The 15,986-nt window shown below is 44.3% G+C and overlaps 1 protein-coding gene across 1 annotated transcript in view; it reads right to left on the bottom strand.

Moving 5' to 3' along the window:
* Positions 1 to 6,772: 6,772 nt before the first annotated feature.
* Positions 6,773 to 15,986, bottom strand: part of LOC311149148 (rho GTPase-activating protein 39-like) — a gene marked incomplete at both ends in the record, with an annotated part of 73,832 nt that continues 64,618 nt past the window's right edge. The window contains 2 exons of the mRNA XM_084186235.1: positions 6,773 to 6,967; positions 10,651 to 10,820. Of these exons, the coding sequence (XP_084042361.1) occupies positions 6,773 to 6,967; positions 10,651 to 10,820 (365 nt within the window). The remainder of the gene's footprint in view (positions 6,968 to 10,650; positions 10,821 to 15,986) is intronic.

Genomic DNA, 15,986 nt, shown 5'->3' with positions numbered 1-15,986 from the left:
CGGACTACAACCCAAAAAGGTGTATTGCCGCCACCAACTGGACGGGTTGAAACCAAAACAAGGTAAAAAGAAAATCCATACGTGATAGGGAAACTAACTTAATCCACCCAAATAAAAATAGTACATTGACAAAACCAAAACCAAACTCCCACTTCTTCCTTCTTTCAATTCTCCATATCTCCCTTCTCAGGCTCTAGGGCCTGAGAGGGTGGTACGGCTTGTGCCAATATTCCATGTAACTCCTCAGCCGAGAAATCTTTCAGCCCCAGGAACCGCTCCGCCGCATCCACAATGATATCTGTCTTCCTGGACCTTCTCTCCACCTCGGCAGTGCCATTAATCACCATAGCTATGAAGGCCACAAAGTCTACCTTCTTAACCTTTAAAATGTCAGGATCCTGCTGGTGAAAGGCAACCCCTGCAGCCTGCAGTGAAGGCCTATCCACCACCATGGACTCATCAAGTGCACCATTGAAGGACGTGGTTGGGTGATGTAAAAAGCCATTTATGGAAAATACTGTCACCAGATGGACGGGAGGGGTAAAATCACCCAGCAAAGAGCAGGTTTAGAAACTCTATGAGTAGGGTGATGTTGCCCCAGTAAACACTGATCTTGTGTCAGTTTAGCATTTTCCCCACTAATGGTACTGGGGGACTGGAGGAGGAAAAGCTGATCCTAGATATGTTGTTACCTTTCCTAGGGGAAATTCACAGCGGGAGCACCCAGCAAGCGAGACGATTCCTCCCATAGGGTGCATCCGTGGCGTGCACAGAATAAAGGTTTTGCATATTGCCAGGTTGAAAAAATGACAAAGGAACTGGCTAGATTCTCAGATTAAGGGTGGCAGGTAGCCTAGTGGTTAAGAGCGTTGGGCCAGTAACTGAAAGGTCACTTGTTTGAATCCCAGAGCTGACTAGGTGAAAAATGTGTCCTTGAGCAAGGCACTTAACCCTAACTACTCCTGTAAGTCACTCTGGATAAGAGCGTCTGCTAAATGACGTAAATTACAACAGCCTAAATAACAAGTGGAAAGAGATATATTACCGCCTGGACCACCAGTTATATAATCATCTATGATTGAGACCAGTCTGGCAATAGAGATCTGGCAGACTGAACTCAAGATTAGGGTGGCAAAATTCAGTAAACCTTCCCCCAAAGTCCCAGGTTTTCCAGAAATCCCAGTTGGAAGATTCATGGAATAAGGAGGGAATAAGCAGGAAATCCAGAATCCCCCAACCACGAAAGAGAAAGTTACCAGATTTGTGCAACCCTAGACAGAATCATACATGCTGCATTGTTACATTGACATGGGAGACAACTATGATGGACTGTCACTGTGTTAGTTAATAAAAGTCTCACACAAACCGTGAATATTTCACATTTTAATTGTTTATTAAACAATGTCGATTTTTACTTCCCAAGTCGTCTCTCCAACAGAGTGTGAGTGACAGACAGTGGACATTAATAGAGAAAAGAAAACGTTGAGGAGCAGGGAGTAGGAGAAGAGGAGGAATAAAAGGAGGAGGTGAGGAGCACAGAGTACATAGCAGCTGACTCCCACCTTACTTGTGTTCAACATCAGTCATATTAATTACATTAATAATGATAATAACAGTATGGACACTGACTGTAAGAACATCATCTGTAGCAACAAATCAAAAATGAGATCCAACAGTAATCATCGAAAACAAAGAGATTAAAAAGAGATTGAAAATCATCTCTTAAAGTGGAAACGTTTATTTATATTTTTTAAAGCTAACACTTCATGTTTGTAAATCCTTTCTGTAAGTATGTCATGTTTATTTTTTCATGTATTTTATTTGTTACTTTGTTTTTAAAAGTGGTGACCCGAAGTTCTGCATGCTGCTGATTGGTCGATTTGCTGGGTCAATGCATGACATCACTGCATTCTATTCTATCTACTGCCATCCCTTACACAAACGCACATTTTTGTTCCTGCCATCCCTTACACAAACGCAAATTTTTGTTCCTTCTTTCTGTCTCTGAGAGTAGTATTTTTGCAGTGCCCCTTGGTAGTCTGTGTTGTTAACGTGAGTCTATGCCCTCCTTTCCATTGTAGAAAATAGTTTTAAACAAAATTAAGTATTGGACAAAGTACTGAGTGAACAGTTCTACTACTTACAGATTGTAATTCAGCCATTGTTAAGAGGTAAATTAAGAGTTTGTCAGTAGCTAGGTTTCCATCCAATTGGCGACAGATTTTCATGTGAATATTCAAAAATATGCATAAAAACAACTGTTGCGAAAAAAAGTATGTGCCTGATGACGTAGGGCACATAAAAATAACTTTTGCGGTTAAATTACCATGTACCGAATAAAGAATACAAGTTAAATGAGTTAAATGTGGTTTTGTCAACAACAACAAAAAACATTATATTGCGACTGTGCCCACTCTGGTCTTGGCACGTGGGCTCTAGCCGACAGCTTGCAGATACAGTGCGGGTAGGATAGCCTACATGATGAGATCATTATGGACAAAAGAGCAAGATTATTTTCATATGTCAAAAGGCAGCCAAGCATCGATCATCATGTCTCCGGAATAAGACCCTCAATACTTATTGGAAAGGAGCATCAATCACTGCATTATTTCCCGAGTCGTAGCGGGAGGACCACACAACATATCATCGCGTGACTCCAAGTTTACTTCGATATGATGGTTATTATATCAATATTTGATCAAATACTTTACTCGCTTAAAAAGGTTGGATGGAAACCTAAAGAGGGTGTAGGTTATTGCTATGTCCGTCTGTCTTGTTCAATGAGATCTCTGATGCAAGACGAGGCACAACGAGGAGCTATCGTTTACTATAGGTCTAGACCATGTGATCTCAGTTCTTGGTCTCACTGTCATCATCATCAGTCATCATCAGCTTTGAACTATTTGCTCATTCTCAAATGTGATCAAACAACATGTATCCTGTATGTATTCTGCGTCAAAGAACATGTATCCTGTTCCTGTGTCAGATGATGCCACGTTTTGTTTGATTAGAAATGTTCCAGTTCCTACTAAAGTTCCACCCTGATAGAATGCACCCAGTCCTTGTGCAACCTAGGTAGGCCTACTTGGTAACTAGGTGTTGTAATGCTAGATGTCATTGATTAAAGGACACACACACACACACACACAGACAAAGACACACACAGTGGTGTAAAGTACTTCAGTAAAAATACTTTAAAGTACTACTTAAGTCGTTTTTTTTTTTTGGGGGGGGGGGTCTGTACTTTACTATTTATATTTTTGACTACTTTTACTTTTACTTCACTACATTCCTAAAGAAAATTATATACTTTTTCCCTGACACCCAAAAGTATTAGTTACATTTTGAATGCTTAGCAGAACAAAAACTTGTCCAATTCACACACTTATCTATAGAACATCCCTGGTCATCCCTACTGCCTCTGATCTGGGGACTCACTAAACACAAATGCATTGTTTTTAAATGACGTCTGAGTGTTGGAGTGTGACCCTGGCTATCTGTAAATTATGTCTGAGTGTTGGAGTGTGACCCTGGCTATCTGTAAATTACGTCTGAGTGTTGGAGTGTGACCCTGGCTATCTGTAAATGACGTCTGAGTGTTGGAGTGTGACCCTGGCTATCTGTAAATTATGTCTGAGTGTTGGAGTGTGACCCTGGCTATCTGTAAATGACGTCTGAGTGTTGGAGTGTGACCCTGGCTATCTGTAAATTACGTCTGAGTGTTGGAGTGTGACCCTGGCTATCTGTAAATGACGTCTGAGTGTTGGAGTGTGACCCTGGCTATCTGTAAATGACGTCTGAGTGTTGGAGTGTGACCCTGGCTATCTGTAAATGACGTCTGAGTGTTGGAGTGTGACCCTGGCTATCTGTAAATGACGTCTGAGTGTTGGAGTGTGACCCTGGCTATCTGTAAATTACGTCTGAGTGTTGGAGTATGACCCTGGCTATCTGTAAATTACGTCTGAGTGTTGGAGTGTGACCCTGGCTATCTGTAAATAAAAATAAAAAAGACAATTGTGCCATCTGGTTTGCTTAATATAAGGAATTTTAAATTATTTGCACTTTTACTTTTGATACTTAAGTATATTTTAGCAACTACATTTACTTTTGATATTTAAGTATATTTAAAACCAAATACTTTTAGACTTTTATTCAAGTAGTATTTAACTGGGTGACTTTCACTTTTACTTGAGTCATTTTCTATTAAGGTATCTTTACTTTTACTCAAGTATGAGATTTGAGTACATTTTCCACCACTGCACACACACTTCGTGTACATCCCAAATGGCACCTTATTCCCTATATAATGCACTACTTTTGAGCAGGGCCCACCAGGGCTCTGTCAAAAGTAGTGCACTATATAAGAAACAGGGTACCATTTGGGATGTACACTTGATCATAGGAAGAGTTGATGATGGCACAAATTTCTGTTGTTTAAATGTTCTTAAGAGAAACACTGTGAAAACACTCTTGTGGCCGATTCACAGGTGGAGAAAGAGACCTCTATCAACAAACTTTACCATCATTGTTTGGCTCACACACACGCATAGAAAATAATAATAAAAACAAAAGGGGAAAACATCAAAAACAACAACACCCTGTTCTCAAAGCTGTTTCCATAGTTACATACTGTACGTGTGATGCTTTATTTACTTGTTGTTATGGTCATCTTGTTGTATTTTACATGTTGGGCTGTACAGCGGTTTAATGTACACATCAGTCACGTTCTGTGTATGTGTGTGTGAGTGTGTGTCAGGGTGGAGTGGGGTGAGGTGACACAGAGGACACATACATAGTGACATAACACCCCTTTTTACCCTCTCTCTCTTCCTCACTCTTCCACTGTATCTCTTCAACATGTTGCCTGACTGCTATTTAACACAGAAAAGATCAATCCAGAGATACGCAACATCTGAGTATGTGAGGGGTTCCGTGAATGTAAGAGTGTGAGTGTCCTGTGAGAATGTGGACTTAGGTTAAGGATGGTGTGTGTGCGTGTGTGTGCACGCTTTTGTCTGAAGAGATGGGCGGTTCACAAGCATCAATTCGTATAAACGTGTCACCAAAACATTCAACCCAAATTGAACAGAACAAAAAAAACAGCAGGACTTAACTCTCAGACACACAGAGAGACACACTAACTGTACCCTTCAGAGAGCACATATCAACATGTATGTGCATATGAACATGTGATGTATATGCCCTATTGTATTGAAAACACACACACAAGCACATACATGCCTACATGTACACACACAAACATAAAGAAAATGTGCATCCCAAAGGGCACCCTATTCCCTATATAGTGCACTCCTTTTGACAAAAGTAGTGCACTATAAAGGGGATAGGGTGCCATTTGGGACACACAACATACAACTTGAATCCTAAAGTATATTGTCTAAAAAGGCATTAAGGAAATATTGCTGAAATAAATACAAATACATTAAATTATATAAAATAGTGGGCAGAAAACATAACTCTGTTAAATACAACAAATCAATTAATAAAACAATTATATATATATTTTTATCCATAACAAGTCAATTCAGCTATTAGAGAAAATACTTGTGTATGGGTCCAAAAGACAGGTACAGTTTTCTGACTGCCTGTAGATGGAGACAGACAGGTTCATTTGTAAACAACAGACAGACAGTCTCAGACAGACAGAGGTGGATGGATCTCAATTCAGACATTCAGAAATCATATCAGTATGAGAGTATAGAGGTGTATGCAGTCTTGAGGATGTGTTGGGGGTAGATAGTGAGGGGTGAGGGGCTCTAGGGGTAGAGGTTGTGTGGTTGTCTGGGGGGGCAGAAGGGCCTATGGACCAGGCGGATGGGTGGTAAGGGCTGTATGGGTGTCTGATATCACTTCCGGTTGCAACAGTCACGGTTGATTGGCAGTGCTGCGATGATCCCCTCTAGCACCTGACCTGGATCCGCCCCCACCGCCCCCACCGTCCCAAAAACCCCCCCAATTAAAAACGTTATTGACATCAGTTGGTTGGTGACAACAGTGCAGTCGGACTGACGGGGCTTCATGGCAGCAGAGACAGAAGAGGGAGCGAGACATCTCACACGCTCATTTTTTCTGGTTCATATACAGTCAATGAACTAAGCAGACCAGACTCAGCTGCAAATGCATTGGTACCTATGAGAGAGTCATCCCTTAAGCAGACCGGAACTGTGACCATTCTTATCAATGGTAAACGGCCTGAGTGGGACATCTTAATTTATCCACCTTCTTTGATGGCAGTTTGACTGTAACTCTGGGCTCTGAGCTGATTTGTGGTCCGACGCCCTGATTTCAGAAATTGTGTGTATGCTTTGAAAATTGTGTGTATGGATGTGTACTATACAAGTGAGTGTGTGTGTGTGCACGCGTCAGTAAATGTACATGTGAGAGTATGTCTATGTGAGTGTGTGTAACCCTGTACATCAGTGTGTGTGAGACGAAAGTCCCAGTGTGTAGGGTGGGGTTAGAGGTTAGAGGTCAGGGGTCCGGGTCAGGCTGAGTTGGGGCTCCGTCGGGGAGGTAGGGGGTCATCCTGTCCTGTGTGGATGGATGGTTTGGGGTTCAGTAGTTGTAGCTATAGCAGGGTATATCGGGGGCAGTTGTTGGGAGGCATCCCAACTGGTCATCCCAGTTGATGTTGGGGGGCTAGAGCAGGGTCTGTGGGGCAGGTGGGGCCTTGGGGGATTTATGGGCACATTTGAAATTGGGGGGCGACCCGTGTGGTTTTTTCAGGGTAGAGTAGTTGAAAAGTGGGGGGCTATAGCAGGCCATCTATGAAGCTGGTGTCGAGGCGCTGGATGAGCACGCGGATGAAGGACATCTCTTTACGCGTGTTCTCAAAGATGATGCGTGGGTCGTCTGACTGGCAGCGCAGGCAGTTGGGAGCCATCACCATGGCCAGGTTGTTCACATCCATCTTAGTGATCACCACGTTGGCAGGCTGGCCAAACACCTGGAGGGTTAGAGAAACAGAGAGAGAGAGAGAGAGAGAGAGAGAGAGAGAGAGAGAGAGAGAGAGAGAGAGAGAGAGAGAGAGAGAGAGAGAGAGAGAGAGAGAGAGAGAGAGAGAGAGAGAGAGAGAGAGAGAGAGAGAGAGAGAGAGAGAGAGAGAGAGAGAGAGAGAGAGAGAGAGAGAGAGAGAGAGAGAGAGAGAGAGAGAGATGATGGGTGTGTTTGAGCAGGTGTGTGTGTGCGTTACCTATAGGAAGGGTGATGTGTGAAGTTAAAAAGTGTGTATTTGGATGAGTGTGGATGAGTGTGTGAGCATGAGTGTGTGTAGAGAGGATGATGTACTATATGTAATTTTAAGATGCTTTTTTTTTTTACATCTCAAAATAGGACATTACCCCGTTAAGATAACTAATTTTCCAAAGATATCTACAGTGCCTTCGGAAAGTATTCAGACCCCTTGACTTCTTCCACATTTTGTTACGTTACAGCCTTATTCAAACATTTTCCCTCATCAATCTACACACAATACCCCATAATGACAAAGCAAAAACAGGTTTTTAGATTTTTTTTGCATATGTATTACAAATAAAAACCTGAAATATCACATTTACATAAGTACTCAGACGCTTTACTCAGTACTTTGTTGAAACACCTTTGGCAGCGATTACAGCATCGAGACTTCTTGGGTATGACGCTACAAGCTTGGCACACCTGTATTTGGGGAGTTTCTCCCATTCTTCTCTGCAGATCCTCTCAAGCTCTGTCAGGTTGGATGGAGAGCGTTGCTGCACAGCTATTTTCAGGTCTCTCCAGAGATGTTAGATTAGGTTCAAGGCCGGGCTCTGGCTGGACCACTCAAGGACATTCAGATACTTGTCCCGAAGCCACTCCTGCGTAGTCTTGGCTGTGTGCTTAGGGTTGTTGTCCTGTTGGAAGGTGAACCTTAGCTCCATTCTGAGGTCCTGAGCGCTCTGGAGCAGGTTTTTCATCAAGGATCTCTCTGTACTGGGCTCCCGAGTGGCGCAGCGGTCTAAGGCACTGCATCTCAGTACTTGAGGCGTCACTACAGACCCCCTGGTTCGATTCCAGGCTGTATCACAACTGGCCATGATTGGGAGTCCCATAGGGCGGCGCACAATTGGCCCAGCGTCGTCTGGGTTTGGCCGGTGTAGGCTGTCATTGTAAATAATACTTTTTTCTTAACTGACTTGCCTAGTTAAATAAAGGAAAAAAAATAACAAAAAAAACGTTGCTCTGTTCATCTTTGCCTCGATCCTGACTCTCACAAATGTTCTTCTAGTCTCCCAGTCCAAACAGCTGAAAAACATCTCCACAGCATGATGCTGCCACCACCATGCTTCACCGTAGGGATGGTGCCAGGTTTCCTCCAGACGTGACGATTGGCATTCAGGCCAAAGAGTTCAATCTTGGTTTCATCAGACCAGATAATCTTGTTTCTCATGGTCTGAGAGTCTTTAGGTGCCTTTTGGCAAACTCCAAGCGGACTGTCATGTGCCTTTTACTGAGGAGTGGCATCCGTCTGGCCACTACCATAAAGGCCTGATTGGTGGAGTGCTGCAGAGATGGTTGTCCTTCTGGAAGTTTCTTCCATCTCCACAGAGGAACTCTAGAGCTCTGTCAGAGTGACCATCAGGTTCTTGGTCACCTTCCTGACCAAGGCCCTTCTCCTCCGATTGCTCAGTTTGGCTGGGTGGCCAGCTCTATGATGAGTCTTGGTGGTTCCAAACATCTTCCATTTAAGAATGATGGAGGCCACTGTGTTCTTGGGGAGCTTCAATGCTGCATACCCTTCCCCAGATCTGTGCCTCGACACAATCCTGTCTCGGAGCTCTATGGACAATTACTTCGACCTCATGGCTTGGTTTTTGCTCTGACATGTACTGTCAACTGTGGGACCTTATATAGACAGGTGTGTGCCTTTCCAAATCATGTCCAATCAATTGAATTTACCACAGGTGGACTCCAATCAAGTTGTAGAAACATATCAAGGATGTTCAATGGAAACAGGATGCACATCAAGGATGTTCAATTTAGAGTCTCATAGCAAAGGGTCTGAATACTTATGTAAATAAGGTATTTCTGTAAAATTTCTAAAAACCTGTTTTCGCTTTGTCATCATGGGGTATTGTGCGTAGATTACTGAGGAAGTTTTTGTATTTAATCCATTTTAGAATAAGGCTGTAACGTAACAAAATGTGGAAAAAGTCAAGGGGTCTGAATACTTTCCGAAGGCACTGTATATGGCTACAGTAGACTGGCCAAGATTTTTGGTATTTGGTATTTTATTAGGATTCCCATTAGCTGTTGCAGAAGCAGCAGCTACTCTTGGGTCAACACAAAACATGAAACCTGACATAATACAGAACATTAATAGACAAGAACAGCTCAAGGACAGAACTACATAATTTTTTTTTAAAGGCACACGCAGCCTACATATCAATACATACACACAAACTATCTAGGTCAAATAGGGGAGAGGCGTTGTGCCGTGAGGTGTTGCTTTATCTGTTTTTTGAAACCAGGTTTGCTGTTTATTTGAGCAATATGAGATGGAACGGAGTTCCATGCAATAATGGCTCTATATAATACTGTACGCTTTCTTGAAATTGTTCTGGATTTGGGGACTGTGAAAAGACCCCTGGTGGCATGTCCGGTGGGGTAAGTGTGTGTGTCAGAGCTGTGTGTAAGTTGACTATGCAAACAATTTGGGATTTTCAACACATTAATGTTTCTTATAAAAAGAAGAAGTGATGCAGTCAGTCTCTCCTCAACTCTTAGCCAAGAGAGACTGGCATGCACAGTATTTATATCAGCCTTCTGATTACAATGAAGAGAAGACGTACCGCTCTGTTTTGGGCCAGCTGCAGCTTAACTAGGTCTTTCCTTGCAGCACTGGACCACACGACTGGACAATAATCAAGATTAGACAAAACTAGAGCCTGCAGAACTTGCTTTTTGGAGTGTGGTGTCAAAAAAGCAGAGCATCTCTTTATTACGGACAGACCTCTCCCCATCTTTACAACCAATGAATCTATATGTTTTGACCATGATAGTTTACAATCTAAGGTAACGCCAAGTAATTTAGTCTCCTCAACTTGTTCAACAGCCACACCATTCATTACCAGATTCAGCTGAGGTCTAGAACTTAGGGAATGATTTGTTCTAAATACAATGCTCTTAGGTTTAGAGATGTTCAGAACCAGTTTATTAGTGGCCAGTATGAAAAATGTATGCACTCACTAAAACTGTAAGTCGCTCTGGATAAGAGCGTCTGCTAAATGACTAAAATGTAAATGTAAATGGCCACCCATTCCAAAACAGACTGCAACTCATTGTTAAGGGTTTCAGTGACTTCATTAGCTGTGGTTGCTGATGCGTATATGGTTGAATCCTCAGCATACATGGACACACATGCTTTGTTTAATACCAGTGGCAGGTCATTGGTAAAAATAGAAAATATTAGATGAATGCTAGGTGTCTTTTTGTATCTTTCTTTTTGCAGATAATCAACAGTAGCCACTATCCATCCTATTGCTACTATGTTCACTATTGAAGGTTTACTTTTGTAAATCACTTTCCCTAAAATAAATAAGCTCAGTGAGTGGATTGATGAGCGCTTCTTTTTACACTGTACAGTATAGTGTATGTGTGTGTGTGTGTTACCTGTAGAAAGCGTATGAGGTAGCAGAGCACCAGTTTGTTGATGTGAGGCAGGCCCATGACCACGTTGACTGCAGCCTCAGGGTCATCATAGTGAGTGATACACTCCTCATAGAACTCATGCGGAATCAACGGCTCCTCCAACTCCCTGTACCAAAACTTCAACAGAGAGGCTGGGGGGAGAGAGAGAGGAAGAGAGGGGGAGAATTGGAAAGAGAGAGACAGGGAAATTGGAAAGAGAGAGACAGGGAGAAATAAGAGTAATTTATTTGCTCTAGCTATCTCTACAGTGTAAGTCTTTAAAAAAAAAATTATTCAATGACAGTCCAATCAAGAGACAGAAACAGTTGACTGGTCAGACACAAAAAAACCTCTACCTCCCTGGCCAGCACACACTGACAGTAATGCCTTAATCACCCAGAGTAAAGACCAGAACAAAATAACACCATCACAGTTATCTATGTGTGTGTGTGTGTGTGTGTGTGTGTGTGTGTGTGTGTGAGAAAGAGAGACCCAGCTAACAATTCTAGGGAGAGAGAAACATTTTGTAATGTTACCCGTAATGTTCCCCTAATGTTTGAGTGTCCAGTTTAATGTTAGTTAGGGGAACATTCTATTTATGTAAGAAAAAAACTTCTGAGGATCTTTTTTGCATGTGTTGGTGTTAAAGTTAGGAGAACATTTCAAACAGAAATTATCCAGAATATGGTTACAATGTTCTCAGAATATTCAACATTAATGTTCTAGATGTGTTTTATGGGATGTTGCAAGAACATTAATGTGTTTAGTTTTCTGAGGGTTTGGAGAATATTACATCAAGGTCCCACCAAACATACACAGAACACGGTTTCCATGTTCTCAGAATATAAAATATTAATGTTCTAGACACGTTTCATGGGAAAGTTGCAATAACATTTCTGTGTATCAGTTGTCAGGACGTCGCCTGATGGTCCCAAAGAAACGCTCTCCCCAAAAAATATGTTTCATTACATATCCCGCCATGTTACTGTTGCCAAGCCCATGATTGGTCAACCACTGATCCATTCACAGCTCTTTTTGTCTGTTGGCAAGAGTAGGGCTACTCACACACAGTGCTTATAACTTACATATTTGACACACATGATTACATTGTGCATGTTCATTTACACAGTAAATATTATTCAACATGTCGTCCTGTGGGATTTGAACTCACAACCTCTTCGTTTATAGCATTCAGATCTTCTTGCTATGCCACCATGTCTGCGTCAGTTATCAGTTAATCTGACTATTCTCTCATTATTGATTTGATTGCCTTATTTCAAGGGCTTTCTGTATAGTTGTCTAATTTTGTTTAGGGCATATTAACCTGTTTTAATGGTACTCCTGAATCACTATGATCAATAAAAGTTTTTTCTTGAGTGTACTTTTAACAGAGCTGAGATTTACTGCGAAGGATGTTTACCTTATTGCTTACACCTATCAAGTTGTTTCAGATCTACACAAGTAGAAGGGGTTAGGGTTTCTTCTGGACAGGACCTAACTATACTGGCCCAATAAGCACATACCCTAGATATCCTTTATTGGGAAAGTGGTTAGGCTGTGGATCACTGGTGGCTTGGGTTCAAGACCTGCTAGGGGAGTCATCCTACTTTCACATTTTTAGCAATATAGGTTAACATCATTACTTGGCAACAGTTACAACATACCTAATTAAAATGAGTTTCTTATTGAAAGATGGGAATCGGTAGAATTCTAGATAGCTGAGCATCTCAAAGAGAACTCTATCGTCTTTTTGAAATCCACACCACATATACCATGTAGAACAAACGTGTCTCTGATAAGGAATTACATCAGCTGTCGTCATTGCATTTCTATCTGTAACACTCCTAATTTGTTGCTGAAACATGGCCCAGGTGGTAGTGTTGCTTCTGACATACCCAGAACATGGTTGGCACATTCTCAGAATATCAGAAAAGTGTATATTTATAGTAGCATGTCTGTACTTTCTAACATTTTACATTTAAGCAATGATGATGCCAGTTATACCAAAACAATACACAACACAGAGATCCATCTCCAAGTTTTAATGTGGAAAAATTGACAAATTGCAACAGAATAACTTGGGACCAATGTTGGGGGTCATATATTACTTACAGTTGTATTACTTTTATGAGTAACAGAGTAATATAACGAGTTACTGTCTTCAAATATTGTAATAATTACAGTTACTTTTTCAAGTAACCCATATATTACATTCAGAAGCATATCTATACCGTCGTGTTATATAGGCCTATATTTTTTAAAGCCTTGTCTCATGCTAATGGAATTCATGCTGTTGGCTAACTCATTTCCAAAAAGGGGGTTCGTAAAGGTGAACATCAAAGAAAGATAGCAGCTGTGTTACCCCGCTTAACATTTTCCTTGTGGAAATGCTCACATTATTTTGAGTTAATCGAGGAGAAAGAGAACAACATTTTAGTCAAATGCAAACTCTGCAAAGGCAGCATTGATCTCCTCGTCCAGAAACACCACATCAAACCTGAAAAAGCATGTGGAGGTCGTGCACAAAGGCACTAAGCTGGTAGCCAAAGTTCCAGAAATGTGTGAAAGAGGAGAAATATATACATATTATGGTAATAAACAAAGCTGTATAAATATTGTGTTCTAACGAAATGTCCATATAAACAATGAAAATATCTGATGAATGCAACTCAAAACGGCAATAATGAGCATTAACATATATTGCTAAGAATGTGAGAGTAGGGTGAAATCCTTAGCGGGTCACAAACCCAGGCCACCAGCACCAGTGACCCACACCCTAACCACTGTCCCAATAAGGGATATCTAGGGCATGTGCTTATTGGGCCAGTATAGTTAGGTCCTGTCCAGAAGAAACCCTAACCCCTTTTCCCTAGGCACTTGTGTAGATCTGTGTCACGCTCTGGTTCCGGGACTTGGTATTTTAGCCAGAGTGTGTTAAGTATTGTTGTGTTTGGGTTGGTTGGGTGGTTATTGGTTGTTTCTGTGTTTGGTTGAGTGACTCCCAATCAGTGGTAACGAGTGTCAGCTGTCGGCTCGTTATCTCTGATTGGGAGCCATATTTAAACTGTCATTGTTCACCTTGGGGTTGTGGGTTTTTGTTCTATGTTCAGTCGGTGTAACTGAGGACGTCACGGATCGTGTTTTGTTTTGTCGTGTGTTTCTACATTAAAATCATCATGTTCACTCCCAACGCTGCGCTTTGGTCGTACTTCATTGGCGCCCGTGACAGAAAAACCCACCACAACGAGACCAAGCAGCAGTTGGATAACGAGTGGTGGAGCCAGAAGAGCGAAGGTTGGGAGAGGACTATGGAGGCCTGGTCCACCGAGAGGAGAGACCCCCAGAAAATTTTTAGGGGGGGGGCTCACGACGTCGGGGCAGAAGGTGTACGGCCCGGAGGAGTGCAAGAGGTTGGCAGATATGGCCGCCAGTTTAAGGGGGCCACTGGTTACGAAGGGGATGGAAAGTGTGGAGGCACGGCGAGAGGTACTGGGGGGTGTTTCCAGTCCGGTCCGGCCCGTTCCTGATCCCCGTGTAGGGCCAGGGGTGTGTGTCCCCAGTGCGGTTCTGTCTGTTCCTGTTCCTCGCATTGAACCTACGGTGCGCGTCGCCAGCCCGACTCGGCCCGTTCCTGCTCCCCGCACCAAGTCTGTGGTGCGTTTCGCCAGCCCAGCCCGGCCTGTCCCTGCTCAACGCACCAAGCCTACGGGGTGCGTCGCCAGCCCAGCTCGGCCTGTTCCTGCGCCCCGCACCAAGTCTGTGGTGCGTTTCGCCAGCCCAGCCCGGCCTGTTCCTGCGCCCCGCGCCAGGCCTACGGGGTGCGTCGCCAGCCCAGCCCGGCCTGTCTCTGCTCTACGCACCAAGACTACGGTGTGCGTCGTCGGCCCAACTCGGACTGTTCCTGCCACTCGCACCAGGCTAAGGGGGCGAGTCGTCAACCTGGTTCAGCCTATTCCTGCTACTCGCACCAAGCCAGGGAGGCGAGTCGTCAACCTGAGGAGGTCCGTTCCGGCTCCACGTACCAAGCCGAGGGTGCGTATCGTCGGCCAGGTCCGGTCCATCCCTGTCTCACGCGCCAAGCTAGGGGTGCGCGTCATCAGTTTGGATCCAGCCAGCTGGGTTGGATTGGACCGGGGCCATTACGGGGGGAGTTATGTAGGGTGGTGGTCAAGCCCGGAGCCGGAGCCGCCTCCGAGGAGCAACACCCACCCAGCCCTCCCCTATTTGGGGTTTTGAGGCGCGGTCGCAGTCCGCGCCTTTAGGGGGGGGTACTGTCACGCTCTGGTTCCGGGACTTGGTATTTTAGCCAGAGTGTGTTAAGTATTGTTGTGTTTGGGTTGGTTGGGTGGTTATTGGTTGTTTCTGTGTTTGGTTGAGTGACTCCCAATCAGTGGTAACGAGTGTCAGCTGTCGGCTCGTTATCTCTGATTGGGAGCCATATTTAAACTGTCATTGTTCACCTTGGGGTTGTGGGTTTTTGTTCTATGTTCAGTCGGTGTAACTGAGGACGTCACGGATCGTGTTTTGTTTTGTCGTGTGTTTCTACATTAAAATCATCATGTTCACTCCCAACGCTGCGCTTTGGTCGTACTTCATTGGCGCCCGTGACAGAAAAACCCACCACAACGAGACCAAGCAGCAGTTGGATAACGAGTGGTGGAGCCAGAAGAGCGAAGGTTGGGAGAGGACTATGGAGGCCTGGTCCACCGAGAGGAGAGACCCCCAGAAAATTTTTAGGGGGGGGCTCACGACGTCGGGGCAGAAGGTGTACGGCCCGGAGGAGTGCAAGAGGTTGGCAGATATGGCCGCCAGTTTAAGGGGGCCACTGGTTACGAAGGGGATGGAAAGTGTGGAGGCACGGCGAGAGGTACTGGGGGGTGTTTCCAGTCCGGTCCGGCCCGTTCCTGATCCCCGTGTAGGGCCAGGGGTGTGTGTCCCCAGTGCGGTTCTGTCTGTTCCTGTTCCTCGCATTGAACCTACGGTGCGCGTCGCCAGCCCGACTCGGCCCGTTCCTGCTCCCCGCACCAAGTCTGTGGTGCGTTTCGCCAGCCCAGCCCGGCCTGTCCCTGCTCAACGCACCAAGCCTACGGGGTGCGTCGCCAGCCCAGCTCGGCCTGTTCCTGCGCCCCGCACCAAGTCTGTGGTGCGTTTCGCCAGCCCAGCCCGGCCTGTTCCTGCGCCCCGCGCCAGGCCTACGGGGTGCGTCGCCAGCCCAGCCCGGCCTGTCTCTGCTCTACGCACCAAGACTACGGTGTGCGTCGTCGGCCCAACTCGGACTGTTCCTGCCACTCGCACCAGGCTAAGGGGGCGAGTCGTCA

The sequence above is a fragment of the Coregonus lavaretus genome (assembly GCF_964263955.1).
Source record: "Coregonus lavaretus genome assembly, chromosome: 21".
Lineage (NCBI taxonomy): Eukaryota > Metazoa > Chordata > Actinopteri > Salmoniformes > Salmonidae > Coregonus > Coregonus lavaretus.
Note: the sequence above shows the minus strand (reverse complement) of the source record. Positions and strands in the feature narration are given on the sequence as shown.